The sequence below is a fragment of the Periplaneta americana genome, chromosome 1 (assembly GCF_040183065.1).
Source record: "Periplaneta americana isolate PAMFEO1 chromosome 1, P.americana_PAMFEO1_priV1, whole genome shotgun sequence".
NCBI lineage: Eukaryota > Metazoa > Arthropoda > Insecta > Blattodea > Blattidae > Periplaneta > Periplaneta americana.
In genome coordinates this window covers 163,118,556-163,133,311 of record NC_091117.1, presented here as the reverse complement: position 1 = coordinate 163,133,311, position 14,756 = coordinate 163,118,556, and the positions used below count along the sequence as shown (strand labels likewise).

At 36.6% G+C, this 14,756-nt stretch overlaps 1 protein-coding gene across 1 annotated transcript in view; it reads right to left on the bottom strand.

Annotated features, from left to right (window-relative positions):
• Nucleotides 1–14,756, bottom strand: part of tsl (membrane-attack complex domain containing protein torso-like) — a 159,409-nt gene that overhangs the window by 36,001 nt on the left and 108,652 nt on the right. The window contains exon 2 of the mRNA XM_069830517.1: nucleotides 14,176–14,399. Within this exon, the coding sequence (XP_069686618.1) occupies nucleotides 14,176–14,372 (197 nt within the window). The 5' untranslated portion in view covers nucleotides 14,373–14,399. The remainder of the gene's footprint in view (nucleotides 1–14,175; nucleotides 14,400–14,756) is intronic.

Below are 14,756 nucleotides of genomic sequence, written 5' to 3'. Positions count from 1 at the left end.
CTTCCTTAATGTTACTTGCATCACGAATGCAGTAACTTTAGTGGAGTTGTAGACTTTATTTAATTTTTTGCAAATTTTTAAAAACAATAATTAACAGTGCAATTTAGGTGAAATTGCAGTGGTAAGTTTCCAATTTATAATATTACTATGTTAAACGTCTCTAAAAATAATATGTTAAAAGCCTAAAGCAGTAAAATGAATGTCGCGCTTAAGCGGTAAGAAGAGGGAAATTGTTATGTGTGTTACGTTGGGAATACTGAATGTGGTATTTCACACTTACCGCGTATTGGTTCTGTGCGGAAAACAAGCAAATACGCACGATCTCCCACAAAATATTACTAAATACAACCAATTAAACATTATTTACTCACCCAAATTAAGAAAGGGGATGTGTAGCACCTGTTTAAGAAGTAACGAATTTCTCACTGCAGTTCACATTGAGAAATGGAGGCTATGTTTTTACGGATGCTATTTTTCGATTCTTTCAGGGTATCAATAGGTCTACCTAAATGAATTATTTTTGTACACATGCACTTTATCTTTTAGAGTTACCCAAAAATAAAAGTCACAGAGGGTTAGGTTGGAGAATCGAGGGGGCCACACATTCCTACTGATAATTCTATCCTCGAATAATACTGTACGAAGCTGTCCTTAGAATAGTACAGCATGTATGCTGTCGCAGAATCCTATTGTAGAGGAAGCTCATGTCGACCTCTAATTTCTGTTATTATTTCATTTTCTTTTTCGGTCAACAAGTATTAAGCCACGGCTCCGTTCCGAGACTCAAGACTTGGTCGCTTTTCAGTCTTCCAACCTTTCTTCAGCATGTTTAAGTTTCATATTTGAAAATCCCATATCATACATTCCATTTATGCATTTTATTCAATTTAATCTACAGTGTTAATTTGTATCATTTAATTGGACGATTCTTACCAAATCTTTTCTTCTGTGAAAGGCCTATGGTCTCAACGCGTAACTCCAATTTGCGAGCGCAGATTTTCCATCTGTTGAGCTTTCCGTCTTTTTGTACACCAGGTTGTCGAGACAAACGTAAGCACTGATAATTAAACAATTTAACGCGATTTAAGTTGGATGTTTCTTGACATAATTTTGCTAAAATTTCTTTTGATAACGCAATTTCTTTTCTTCTGTTTACTGCTTTATTTACGTTTTTATTTTCCAAATCATCATTATCATACACAATTACAGCAGTGCTAAGATAATTAAACATCCAATTTCCACCACCACCACCACCACCACCACCACCACCACCACCACCTCTACTGTATAACTTAATCTCAAACAAATATTAGGCCTATTGGTTGGTTGTAATCAGAAATAAGTCTAATCTCTGATCTCTTGTGGAATTTCATAATACCGGTATCAACCTTATTAGGCTATTGTGTATGTGCTGTTCTAAAAGTGAGCTTTAGTTATCTGTTACTTATTGCTGTCCCGAAAGTTGATCTAAATAATTTTGAAGCCCATTAGATGCAGTTTTCGGTGAACCGACTACTAATGGTATGTCTGTAGCTTTTAGGATCCACATTCTTTGGATTTCTATACTCAGATGCTTATACTTCAGTATTTTTAGACTCTTTACTCTCATTTCTGTCTTCTGACTCAGCTACGTTCATAACAAGTACATGCTTTAATGCTTTGTTATTTTTGTCTTCAATGATTGCTGTTTTCTTTTATTTTTCTGACAGCTATTATTTGTCAAGAATTATGTATTCTAAGCACAAGAAAGCTATTTTCTCCATCTGATGTACTGTATGTTTTTAAGCAGGTATTCACTATTTCGGACACTATGGTGAATGTTCTTTGTCATTTCGGTTGCTGATATGACTAATGGTTCAATTTTGATAATTCAACTTTTTGGGTGTGGATTTATAGTTCTCTATTTACTCATCCACTTTTAGGTCTAAGATGTTATTTTAATTTTTTTATTGGGTTATTTTACGACGCTGTATCAACATCTAGGTTATTTAGCGTCTGAATGATATGAAGGTGATAATGCCGGTGAAATGAGTCCGGGGTCCAACACCGAAAGTTACCCAGCATTTGCTCGTATTGGGTTGAGGGAAAACCCCGGAAAAAACCACAACCAGATAACTTGCCCCTACCGGGATTCGAACCCGGGCCACCTGGTTTCGCGGCCGTTACTCCACAGGTGTGGACGTCTAAGATGTTTTTACTTGGTATTTATAAGTGTTTTTTTATTAAGGTGCTGCCCAGCATGATATTTGCAATTATTTGATGTCATAGTAGTATCTTTGTTCCAATATAATTTATAATTATTACGATTCTCTTGAACAGTTTATAATATGTATTCATATTATACCTTAATAATAATAAAGGAAGTCAAAAGGAGTATAGCAATGACCAAGGAAGCTTTTAATAGAAAAAGGAGCATCTTCTGGAAAAAGAACTAAGGAAGAGACTAGTGAAATGCTTTGTATGGAGAGTGACATTGTATGGGGCAGAAACATGGACATTATAACGAAGTGAAGAGAAGCAAATAGTAGCATTTGAAATGTAGATATGGAGAAGAAAAGAACGTGTGAAGTGGACAGACAGAATAAAAAAAATGAAGCTATGTTGGAAAGAGTGGGTGAAGAAAGAATGATGCTGAAACTGATCAGAAAGAGGAAAAGGAATTGGTTGGGCCACTGGCTGAGAAGAAACTGCCTACTGAAGGATGCACTGGAAGGAATGGTGAACGGAAGAAGAGTTCAGGGTAGAAGAAGATATCAGATGATAGACGACATTAAGATACTGTGTATGGATCATATGAGGAAACAAAGAGGAAGGCAGAAAATAGGAAAGACTGGAGAAAGCTGGGTTTGCAGTGAATGATCTGCCCTTGGGCAGAATACTAAATGAATAATAATAATAATAATAATAATAATAATAATAATAAATGTTATTAGTCATTTAGAAGAAGATTTTTTAATTTAATTTGAATATAATAGAATTAAGAAAGGAAAATTTGCAATTTCAATGTTAAAATCATTTATAGAACAAACGTGTGTAACAAATAAAGCTAAAAATATCTACAATATAATTATTTTTAGTCGGTTATTTAACGACGTTGTATCAACTGCTAGGTTATTTAACGTCAATTAAATTGACATTTGTCGAGATGAGGTCGAGGATTTTCCATGTGATTACCTGACATTCGCCTTACAGTTGATGAAATTTTCTGAAAATATCCCAACCAGACTATCAGGCAAACGTGCCTACCGCCTGAGCTATGGTGGTGGCTAATAAGGTTATTGGAAGTATAATTTAATGTCCGTCCGAGTGGTTATGTCGCAGGACCGTCGAAACGGAGAAAATCACGGGACAGTTACTTGCTTAACGGGGTCCTTTTCTTTAAATTATATTTAACAGTTGCATGATATTACGTAGACTTCCAGTTCCGTGTAGCAAATATTTTCAGGAAAGAGCCTAACAACCCAGCCACTAGAGGGGCCAGCATGCGACATAACCATTGTTTGTGTTTTACCAAGGTTTTCTCCAACTGTAAAGCGAAAGTCAGATAATTCATGACGAATCATCTAATTCATACCACCAAATACCGTTAACCATTACAGTTAAAAACTGCTGTGTATGTAACGGTTCTTTTCAACAACAACAGAGAATAGTCTGAGAAGATGAGATGATACGAGTAATAAGGTGATAACAGTGTATTATATAATAACAGAAAACGGAAGTGCTAAGAGAAAAACTATCGTACAGTCTCTGTGTTTGTACAGATATATGGCAGGTTCTATCCATGATAAAATACGGTACTTTTTTTTGAGAAGCTAACAGTTTAATAAGTCACAGTCGGTCAAAAGTCTTTCTTCTATGATTGCTTCGTTTTCGTAATAAATTAATTAGGCGCAGGAAGTTTCTTTGTAATCCGGAAAGTGTCCATTACAGATCAGTTATAATATGTATCATTACTGAACCTTTCATAACATGAGAAAAGTTGGGAGCCTTGTGGGAAGGTCGTGTTTGTCCATCCGTGACCCAGATACACTAAAGCTGTCATTAGAGAAAAACAAAGTTTCAACAACCTAAGTTCGCATACTGTTTATGAAGGTCTGTTCGAACATTAAGCGAAATTTCAGGTACAATAAGCTTCGAAGGCTCCAGTTTCTTGGTAAGATGATTCTTATATCTGCCTATCTTTGTGTCGGGCATTTCATGTCACGTTATCCGCGGCGTAATAATGGTAGACAGTATCTTCAGTCGTAGATGATGCTCGCACGTCTTCAATGATGCTGTTCACTTTTAATTCTTCTCCTCGGAAGTCTCTATCTGCTTGAAAGTCTAATTTTATTACCCGCAGTAGTGGCCGTAAAAATATATTTTAGCAGTTGTAACAGAATAATTCTGCAATGCTTACTAGTTTTCGTAGCAGCAGAATGATGTGATGTCGTCAGCAACACGCTCCGATCACATTTACCCCTGCGAAAAACGCAGTAGTCAATTTTACAGGAGGTCGAGTGTACCCCATGGCCGTCTTGGAAGATTTGGCAACTAGAAAAGTCTCGCCTACCTTGAGTTGAACCCGCAACCTTTCACAGTCCTTAGCCTGTTGGTCTACCAAATGAGCTAGCCGGTCACCACACAATATTATGATTTACTCAATATGGGGAAGGTGTATTTCTTCTTCATTTTTCATTAATATAAAACGACAAATGAAACAATTATTTAGTCTATAAGAATTATTGTTGGAAATTAAGGAGAAAGAGCAAGCGGTGGCAAAGTATACGTAGAGGCAATTTTGCAACGGCCGTTATCTTCAAAGAAGTGTAGCCTTCCTGTTGTCGAATTGATAATCTAGGGAGCGATACTGAACTGCAACTCGATATAAATAAAGAAATTCTTTTTTCTTACTTTGCCAACCAATAATTATTTTACGACTAATATTTCTGGAGAATTTTATATTATTTCGTCATTATCTAACACGCACAGCGTCGACATTATTACTAATAATAGGCTATAATGTACAGAATTTAATTTATAGAGGAATTTGAGTCATTAGATCTGCTGGCGCAGATCAGTGCCTACTTTCGTGGGATTCGGAATTGACTTTCTGATGCGAAAAACTTAGGCTACATTCCTTCTAAAATTTTATAAATTAAAAAAGTGTTACCCATGTTAGTTAATAATAATAATAATTTTTATATTCTTTATGTAATATGTACAGAGATAAAATATAGGCTAAGTCAACTGTTCGAAGACAGGTTGGAACCTCTTAAATGACACCGAAAGGCATCACACATGAGACAACTAAGCCAAAAGGTATTGGGATAGGATGGCCAGTTCCTTTCCCTCTCCATTGCATACATCGTTGACAGTAATCATACTTAAGCTGTATACAAACATATTGTTCTTCCTTTGACACATGGTCTATCTTCAAGTGAGTTGTACTGCCTGATAATATATATAGTACATATCAGCCAGAATCTCAAACAGAGGTAACATTGCAGTGTTCATATAAAAATATTATTTAATAAACGGACTCGTCTTTGTATTTGTTTTCCCTGAACTTGCAGTATAAACATGTCGCTAGCAAATAACACAACTAAAATCAATTATCGAACCTTCGTCACTTTGTTTGAATATTATTCCATTATCCATAAAACGAAGAACAGATGCACAATTCAGCATTCTCATTGAAATGTTTTCACGAATATGATAATACAAGTAGACGGTAGGTAGGCTACAACTATCTAAGCATAAGTAACTCGATGCAATGAAATAGAAACGGGGTATTTACAGAATTTGGGTCTCTGGACCATTCCCAGTTTTAGATCCTGTAATGATGATGATGATGATGATGATGATGATGGTGATTATTATTATTATTATTATTATTATTATTATTATTATTATTATTATTATTATTATTAGCACGTATGGGCGAATCCAGAAATGCATATAGAGTGTTAGTTGGGAGACCGGAGGGAAAAAGACCGAGACGTAAATGGGAGGATAATATTAAAATGGATTTGAGGGAGGTGGGATATGATGATAGAGACTGGATTAATCTTGCACAGGATAGGGACCGATGGCGGGCTTATGTGAGGGCGGCAATGAACCTTCGGGTTCCTTAAAAGCCATTTGTAAGTAAGTATTATTATTATTATTATTATTATTATTATTATTATCGAACTTTCTCACTTCTTCCCCTTTAGCGCCTCATTTTTGTATGGCCTTCCTAGACATGTGGCCCCTAGGCTATAACCTTGGTTAACCTAGTGGTAAATCCCCCCCCATTGACTAGGAAACATCTTGATGACAGCACGTTTGGACTTCTTTTCACCCACAGCTTCGTGCAGAACGCCTTTAGCTTTGAATGACAAGCCACAGTGGCGGCCTCGGAAGTGTGAGTAGATACCTCAGCAGAAAAAACTTGGCCGCGCTAACAATAAGTGGGCCAATGCGTGTCACGAGTGGTGGGGGATAACGATACTTTCGCTGTCGCAGCATGAGCATACCTTTCCTACTATTTCACTAAGGCAAGCAAAATCTGTGTGCTTCGAGTGGAGTTGGTTCGATTGAGACGAAGCTTCCAACAGAGAACGCTCCTCTAAACTCAGAGTCGCTCCGTACAATCATGTTTATCTCCATAAGCTAATATATTATTTATTGCACTTCTAGTTTAATTTTGATATTGTAATAAATTCGCTGTCCACGGTGTACGTAGCTCCTAAAGTATACATCAGAGACTTCCAATAGGCGGCCACAGAAGTTCAGTTCTGGCCCACAGAGTTGAAATTAGTGGACAGAAAAAGAAGGCTAATCAGTCAGACGATGTACTTATCCGAAATAAGGTGTTTCTAAAACTATTAAAATAGGTGGATATATTCAGATATTTAAAAAAAACCGACGCAAGTATCCTGGCATACATTTTCACACCCTGACAGATAAATAATATTTCTGAGGAAGTAAAACCAATGTTTCCTGAGATAAATCAAGGTAGTTCACAATTTGAAATATATGATATTCTGAACTGAAAATACAGTCTGCTCTGGATATAGTGAACTCGGTTATAGTGAACATTCGGCTATAGTGAACCTAAATCGTTGGTCCAGACCCGCATACATTAAAAAGTACATTAATATTTCCGTTTATAGTGAACCTAAAACTAGAACTTTCCCAAGAAAATTTAATTTTAAAATGGCCAAAATGGTAATTTAGGAAACCCTCTCTCCTATAAACTTCCAAAAATATGTTCAGAACAAAATATCAAACCTTCTACTCCTTAAGTGTATTGAAAGACAAATGATTTGTTCAGTTTCCTGGACAGCTTGAAACATATTAAAGAGAATAGTGTAGCCACTGAACAGAACTAAGCTATAGTTTTAGGGTGTGGTGTTCAATATTATTAAAGAGAATAGTGTATGCAATGAGGTATAAAGGAAGGGTTAGTTCTGATCCCTTTAAAAGAGTTTATTAGAAGAATAGGAAGAGAAAGTGTTTTCTTTTGTAAAAGGGAGTAGAGTGATGACCAAAAGGTAAATACAAGAAGGATTAGAGTATAATGGTCCTCAACCCTTCCTCCCGCATCTTTGTAAAAGTGAACCCGAGGAAATTCCAGGGCCGAGTACACAGTAGCATACCTAATGCAAAGAGGTGCGAAATCGGTCAGTGTCTACTACCTACATAGCCAGATTAGATTCAAATTTCGAACTATGAACATCAGGATGTCAAACTTAAAGTATTTAAATTGAAAAATACAGCGAACATTATTACTGATATTGAACGTGGTCTGTCCCAAACGGGCACTAATACTGCATACATATATAGCAACGTCAGTAGTATAAAAACAGACACTTCGGTTTTAGTGAACCTCGGATATAGTGAACGAAATATGCTGATCCACAGAGGTTCACTATAACAGGAGTTCGCTCTAAGTTAAAAAATTTTAACTATATTGTTTTTTAACAAAACGTGTGGATAATATTCCAAATTGCAAGAAACATGGGCAACATAAAAATCGTTATTGAAATAGATTGCAAAACATTCACCTGATGTTATCTGATAGTCCACCATCTCTTATACTCTCAAGTTTGATAAAATCCCCGGTGAGTCGTGCTTATTTCTTTCCCCCTTTAAAATGTTATTGAGTCAATTATATCTGTCTATAAAATGTTTACTTAGAAAGTTATTATAAATTTCAAATTACTGTTAATAAGTATTAGTTATAGCCTAAAGAAAAACATTCCCAGTAGTGAGAGTTGAACATGAAGGTATTCCTTTTATACGCCATAAGAGTGATTGGGAGCATTAAGGTAGACCTTCAACCGTTCTTTACTCCTGGAAAGACTCAATTTGACAGGAGACTGAGTGATCCTCTGAACTGTTCTGGAAGATTTTGGAACGAGAAAATCCCGTCACCACTTTGGATTGAACCAGTAACCTTCTAACCCGTAAGCAAGTGCTCTATCAACTGACCTAATCGGTCGTCTTCAATATTGCAATTAGCCATATACATAATTTATCACAATTTCGACTTGGAGTCACAAAGATTCGAACCCCAGGTATCAGCGTGGAAAGCCGACATTCTCGCCATTCGGCTAACGATAAACCTATGTTAAAATATACAGAATGAAGCGTAAGAAATGCCATTAATTTCAGGGTGTTATTCTTTGAGATATTTCAAACAAAAAAGTTGAATACAGTATTTCTCGTTTTTGCTTTCTTTTCGAGATAAAAATTATTTTAGGTCTATATGAAATATTTCCTAGCATGTTTTGGAAAAGCAATTGACTTAATTCCCAATATGTTCATTCAATTTAAGACAGCAGTGCATTATGATAATAAATGATTGAAAGAATATTAGGTTTTAATGTGCAGAAATTTGATCCGAATTGTAACAGTCCTTTGCAGAACGAAAAGTTAAAAAGAACTGAAATTCTATTCGTTAATGTTCTTTTAAATACTATTAAATGTTAATAAAGGCAAGAACTTAAAAATATTAATACTGCTCTGTATAACATGATCTATTTGAATAGAGAACTATCCTTTGTGTAAAATTGCCACATAAAGCCAGTATTAAGTGTTCTTTTGTGTAAATTATATTGATTAAATCTCCGGGGGGGGGGGGGGGAGGACATCCTGGAATCCCGGGGGGGAGGGGCAGATTTCTCCCGTGCCACCCCCTAAATTCATCACAGCTAGCGTGATCAAACAATTACGTACAGCGCAAAAGCTGTCTGAAAAGGGTCGCCAACGTAAGTGATAGCCGCCATATAAGTAGGTGTATATAGGCCTACACATTTAAAGAGACACTTAGTGCAGCGATGTCAAAACCAAGAGCATTTTATGACCTTGAAATCATTCGCGGGCGCCTGGCGCTAGAACACTAACCAGGAGATTGACAAAGTGAATCGTATAGGAAGCTGCTGATTGCAGAAGGATAGGAAATCAGTGGTGCACAAACAGTAGGCGGGCATCATGCGTGTACACGAAATGTAATATGAAAAGAATTTCTAAATACGTAGATATTCATGTTTTTTTTTTCCTAAATTGCTTTCGTAAAAATATAACTAATAGTTGAATATGACACAATTGAAATTAGTAGCATAAACAACTTTCTCTCAAAAAGTATAATGCCACATTATAACATAACAGGTGCTCTAAAGTAACACTGTGTTCAACATTCAGTTATATGTTTGTACTACCTCAAATTTAGATTATGCTTTCGAAATACAGTAATAGTTCTTCGGTAAGCATGAGGTTTTAATTTATGCCACTTAAAAAAGCTACAAGCTGCGAGGTGACAGACACGTCTGTGCTTGCATCAAGAAATAATGAGAAACAAAATAATAGATTCTTTACATAAGTATTTACTTTTTTTCTTCTTCAGTATCTCCTGATAATTCTTGTATCCTCTTGGCTGCAATATTTCTGGATAAAAAATATATTTCTTCGTACTTTCTTATATCATTGGAAGATTTTTTGGCCACGGCGCCGCGTCTAGAATACAACTCTTAATAAAAGATCCAAGAGAGAAAGAATGACATGTCTTTGCAATTTTGAGAGAATGTCACAGCCATACAGATTTCATCGGATATTGCAGTCTACAAAATAAGAAAAGTGCATAATAAACTGTCATGAGATGATTGATATTTAAAAATTAGAAATGAAAATAGGTTACAATTAGTAATTAATTTCATATACTAACACCAAAAATTCTTTCTTTCTTTCTTTCTTTCTTTCTTTCTTTCTTTCTTTCTTTCTTTCTTTCTTTCTTTCTTTCTTTCCCTTAGTTTAACCTCTCCCTTTTAGGTTCATTTACACGACCCACGCCACACGGGCCTTACAGGGCCGCGACCTGTCGGGAAAGGAATTAATCTATGGATCACATACATACTTTTTTGACCACACAAGGACAGAGAGGGCCTCCCCCGATGAGGGAACATCAGAAGTAAATTCTTTATTAAGTTACAGTTTCTGGTCATCTTCAATATTTTTATAATTTTCTTCGTTGTATATTTCGCAATGTCTTTTCACGTTACATTTTTGTTTCATATTACGCACTGTGTGTCCCCAACACTTCTTTTTAACTAAAAATTAAGTCTCCATTTTGGGTTAAATTTAATGTACGGTTTCTTCCATGTAACTTACGTAAACATTGCACACCCCCTGGCCCACGGCTTTCACTAACCCCTATTAGTAGACTAGCCCGGTCGTTTAGTATGTTCTTGTCTAATCTCCCGACGAGAGCTGCGGGCACACTGGGTTCTAAAGCGCGCGCTTGCGCCTATGAGCATCAATTGACATGACTGGCTTAGTCATTCGTCAGACATGAGAGACAAGACACACATAATCCATACGGGAGCAAGTTAAATCTCTACGTCCTAAATCCAGGAATCGAACACGGACCTAATATTACAGGTTCAGGAAAAAAAAGAATGTGTGAGTGTATTTTCATTTTTCATTTATCTTACTGTGCTTGCAACTTATAGAAGTCATTCAGAGAGGATGAGCAAACGACACGATTATTATGAAGAAATTGTGTAATGTGGAATAAGCATATCAAAGAAAAAAGAAAGACACGTCGGAGAAAAAAAATACACACACACACACCTGACTGCACTGCGTGCGGACCACGGACGAAGATACGCAATGGCTTCATCGTGACAGCATCCCTAATAATTCGTAATGAGATCCGAAGAAAGAGGACTCAGCGTCTAGTTTTTATATCAGAAGCCGGTTTATCTAGTTTGCGGTTCGTGGTTTCACACTCTGTGTTTATCGTGTTACTTAACTGCATTGTGTAAGTATCAGCTGTTATTTAACGACCGATGCTAATGAAAGACGAATGGGAAGCACGAGAAGATTTCCGTCCTAGTCTTTGCGTTCTTACCCTCCACTGTATTGTAAACTATACTCTTGCAGTTCTGTGTAACATGTAGTGAGGCATAATGTAATATAGTGTAGTTCAGTGTATACAAGGAAATATAATTAAATTAAGGGGTTAGGTACAGCTTACAACAGTAAAATTTTGGAAATATTCAACTTTTTTTTCCCTCAATTACTGTATCTTGTACAATAATAAAAATTAGTATGTGTGAAACACTGCTCTTCTGCTATATGAAAAAAATAATTTTACGATTTAAAAAAATTATATATATATATTTTTTTTTTCAAAATTGAAAATGATGGCAGTTCACTGTACAGTGATGAAGCGTTTCCCTTATAACTCAAAAACAATCCAACATTCTGTGATAATTTTTTGTGTGTATGTATGCATGTCATATCTACAATATGATGCAAAATCATATCTCTGACTTTGATAGATTGTGTGATAAAAAATAAATTCATTTTAAAAAATTGTCAAATATCAGTATTCTCTTCTAACACAAAAAAAAATATTTATTAAGGAATGTAGTTGAAAGAGCATGGTATTGTAAACATGAGTTTCAGCAATAAACTAAACGAGAGAAAACATGACAAAGTTAACAAGTTCATGAGTTATGAGGGAAATGCTTCATCACTGCACAGCAAACTGTCACCATTTTGAATTTTGAAAAAAAAAACGTATTTTTAATGGTAAAAATATTTCTTTCATATAGCAGAAAGACAGTGTTTTATACATAACAATTTTCATTATTGTACAAGATACAGTAATGTAGAAAAAAAGTTCAATATTTCCAAAATTTTACTGCTGCAAGCTGTACCTAACCCCTTAAATTAATATTGCGTAATGTAATGCCATGTACTTAATAAAATGTTTATTATAGTATATAATAAAATATATTAACGTAATGTAATAATTCTTTAGTGGTTTATTTTACGACACATTATCAACATCTATGGTTATCTAGCGTCTGATAATATGAAGGTGATAATGCTAGCAAAATGAGTCCAGGGTAGAGCGCCGAAAGTTACCCAGCATTTGCTCTTACCCGGAAAAAACTACAGCCAGGTAACTGGATTTGAACCTAGGCCCGTTCGTTTCATGGTCAGTCATGCTAACTGTTACTCCACAGCGGTGGACTAATGTAATCTAACACAAGACTGTGACTGTAAAATCTGAAAGCAAAGATATGAAGTTTCTTTACTAGTCCTCGGTATCATAGATCCTGTGAGATTTCTGGGTCAACAATTCTGCTTAAAATCAAGAATAAGTTGTCCATAAATTGAATTTCTCTGATATCAGTGGCCCTAGTGTTGTGTTTACGACATCTTTATGGACATTTCTGGTGCAGAGACATAGGTAAAGATTATGCACTCGCAACATCCCAACATGTGACTTACTAGCAAGGTTAACTTAGCAGCTTATTTTAATGAGTGTATTCTGTTTATGTCGTCTGTTCCTTTTGTGTCACAAGAATAACTCATTTGTTTGCCACGCGCAACTCAAATAATATTCGACAAATAATCGTTTAATAATAATAATAATAATAATAATAATAATAATAATAATAATCCGAGGCACGACAGCCCATGAAGGACAATGAGCGACCAGCTGACTGCTGGTCTCACGTTCACACGCCGAAGCAGAGGTGGACGATCATCCTACGGCAAATAATCGTTGATAACAATAAATGAAAACATATACTGGTACTAAGGACGAAGCAATAATTAGGCCTACGTGATCAGAAATGTTGAGAATATATCACTGTACTGAATGGCAAAGTCAAACCTTTTCTTGTGGAGCAACAATAATGAGATGACAGTGTGGCTGATGATGACGATGATGATGATGATGATGATGATTATGGAGACCTGATTGAATGGTGATTATACCGTAAAATCTGCCTACAGACCACAATTTTTATCATGGAGTAGATGAAATCTGAAACTGGGTCTGCAGTACTCTTCGGTTTCAGCTTAGATTTCATCGAGAGTGCCAGTCCCCCTTCACAGTTACGAAAAACCCACGCCGCCTATTGCTACAAAATGTGTTACGTATTGTAAATATTTGTCTTTTCGTATGTTGTCGTCATGTCGTCATGTAGGTTAGTGCAATTAACATAAATTTTGCTTACGCATATGAAGAGCACAGGGGAAAAAACAATCAATGTCACAATTCTTTTAAGGGTGATGTCATCATTTAATTCAATATATTACCGCAAAATTTATTGCTGTTCCTAATGCAAAAGTAGGAAGGGATGATTTTATCCGAGGTAATAATTCTTCTTTACCAATTTTGATAAGAGAAACACACAAATTTTTCAGTAATACATTGAATTAGATCAGTGGTCGTCAGCACTCACTGAAATGGGCAAAGGATAACCGGAGCCGTCCCGTGTGACCCGTCGTGCAGCAGGAAGAGGTAGAGAGCATACCCGCTAGCAGCTACGAGTGCACCATGGTACACTGTGTTCTCCGCGTGCAAAAGACGCTAGCCCCAGGGTGCTCTGTGTTGACGACCGCTGAATTAGATGATGACACACCCTTATGAGAATTGTGACTTTGTTTTTCCCGTGTACTCTTCATACCTACTTTTTTTAGGTTTGGTTAAGAAGGATTTAGTTGAAGCTTAGCGACGTCTTAAATGTGTGTTTACATACTGCTTGTGAACGCTGACATCTTTGTGTTTTCTTGCCCCCCATCACTCATTCTGCGCATTGCACGACTAACACTGACGTGGAAATACGTTCCTTGCGAACTCCATCCTTTTAGTAGCACAATACGGCACAACACAGCACTGCTGACCTGAATATATCGACGGTGGGCTCCCTGAAGATCCAGGTAGGGTCAGAGTCGTTGCGAGGTACGACGCGCATGCTGATGCTGAGGTAACCGTAGCGACTGAAGATGTTGATGGCGCCCCCGAGGTGAAGTTGTTGGTACTCAGCGGCACGGACCACGAGCCGGGAGACCAGCACCACGAGCATCGCCCGGCCCCACATCCTCGCGATCACCACACTCTGCTCCTTCTGCAACAGCACAACACGAGTTTCAACATCACTCCCACCAGCCGACCAGTCATCGAGCGCGCGGCCTTGTGGGCCCGGCCGCAGAGCCTCGTTCACATTGATGCCCGCCCATCTGCCTTTGTTTATCTTGAATTGCTTGATACTATTGTATACTGAGATTTACCAACATTCAACATTACACATCGTGATTAAATAAATGGTTTCTAAATTAACAGAGTTATAACACGTTTTTATACCGATACCAATTAAAATTTATCCATAGATACGAATATGAATAATGGGCTTTCTAGTACCTACTGTAAATGTAATACCAGTCTAACGGTATAAGCAATATATCTGTGTTGGGACCAACTGAAA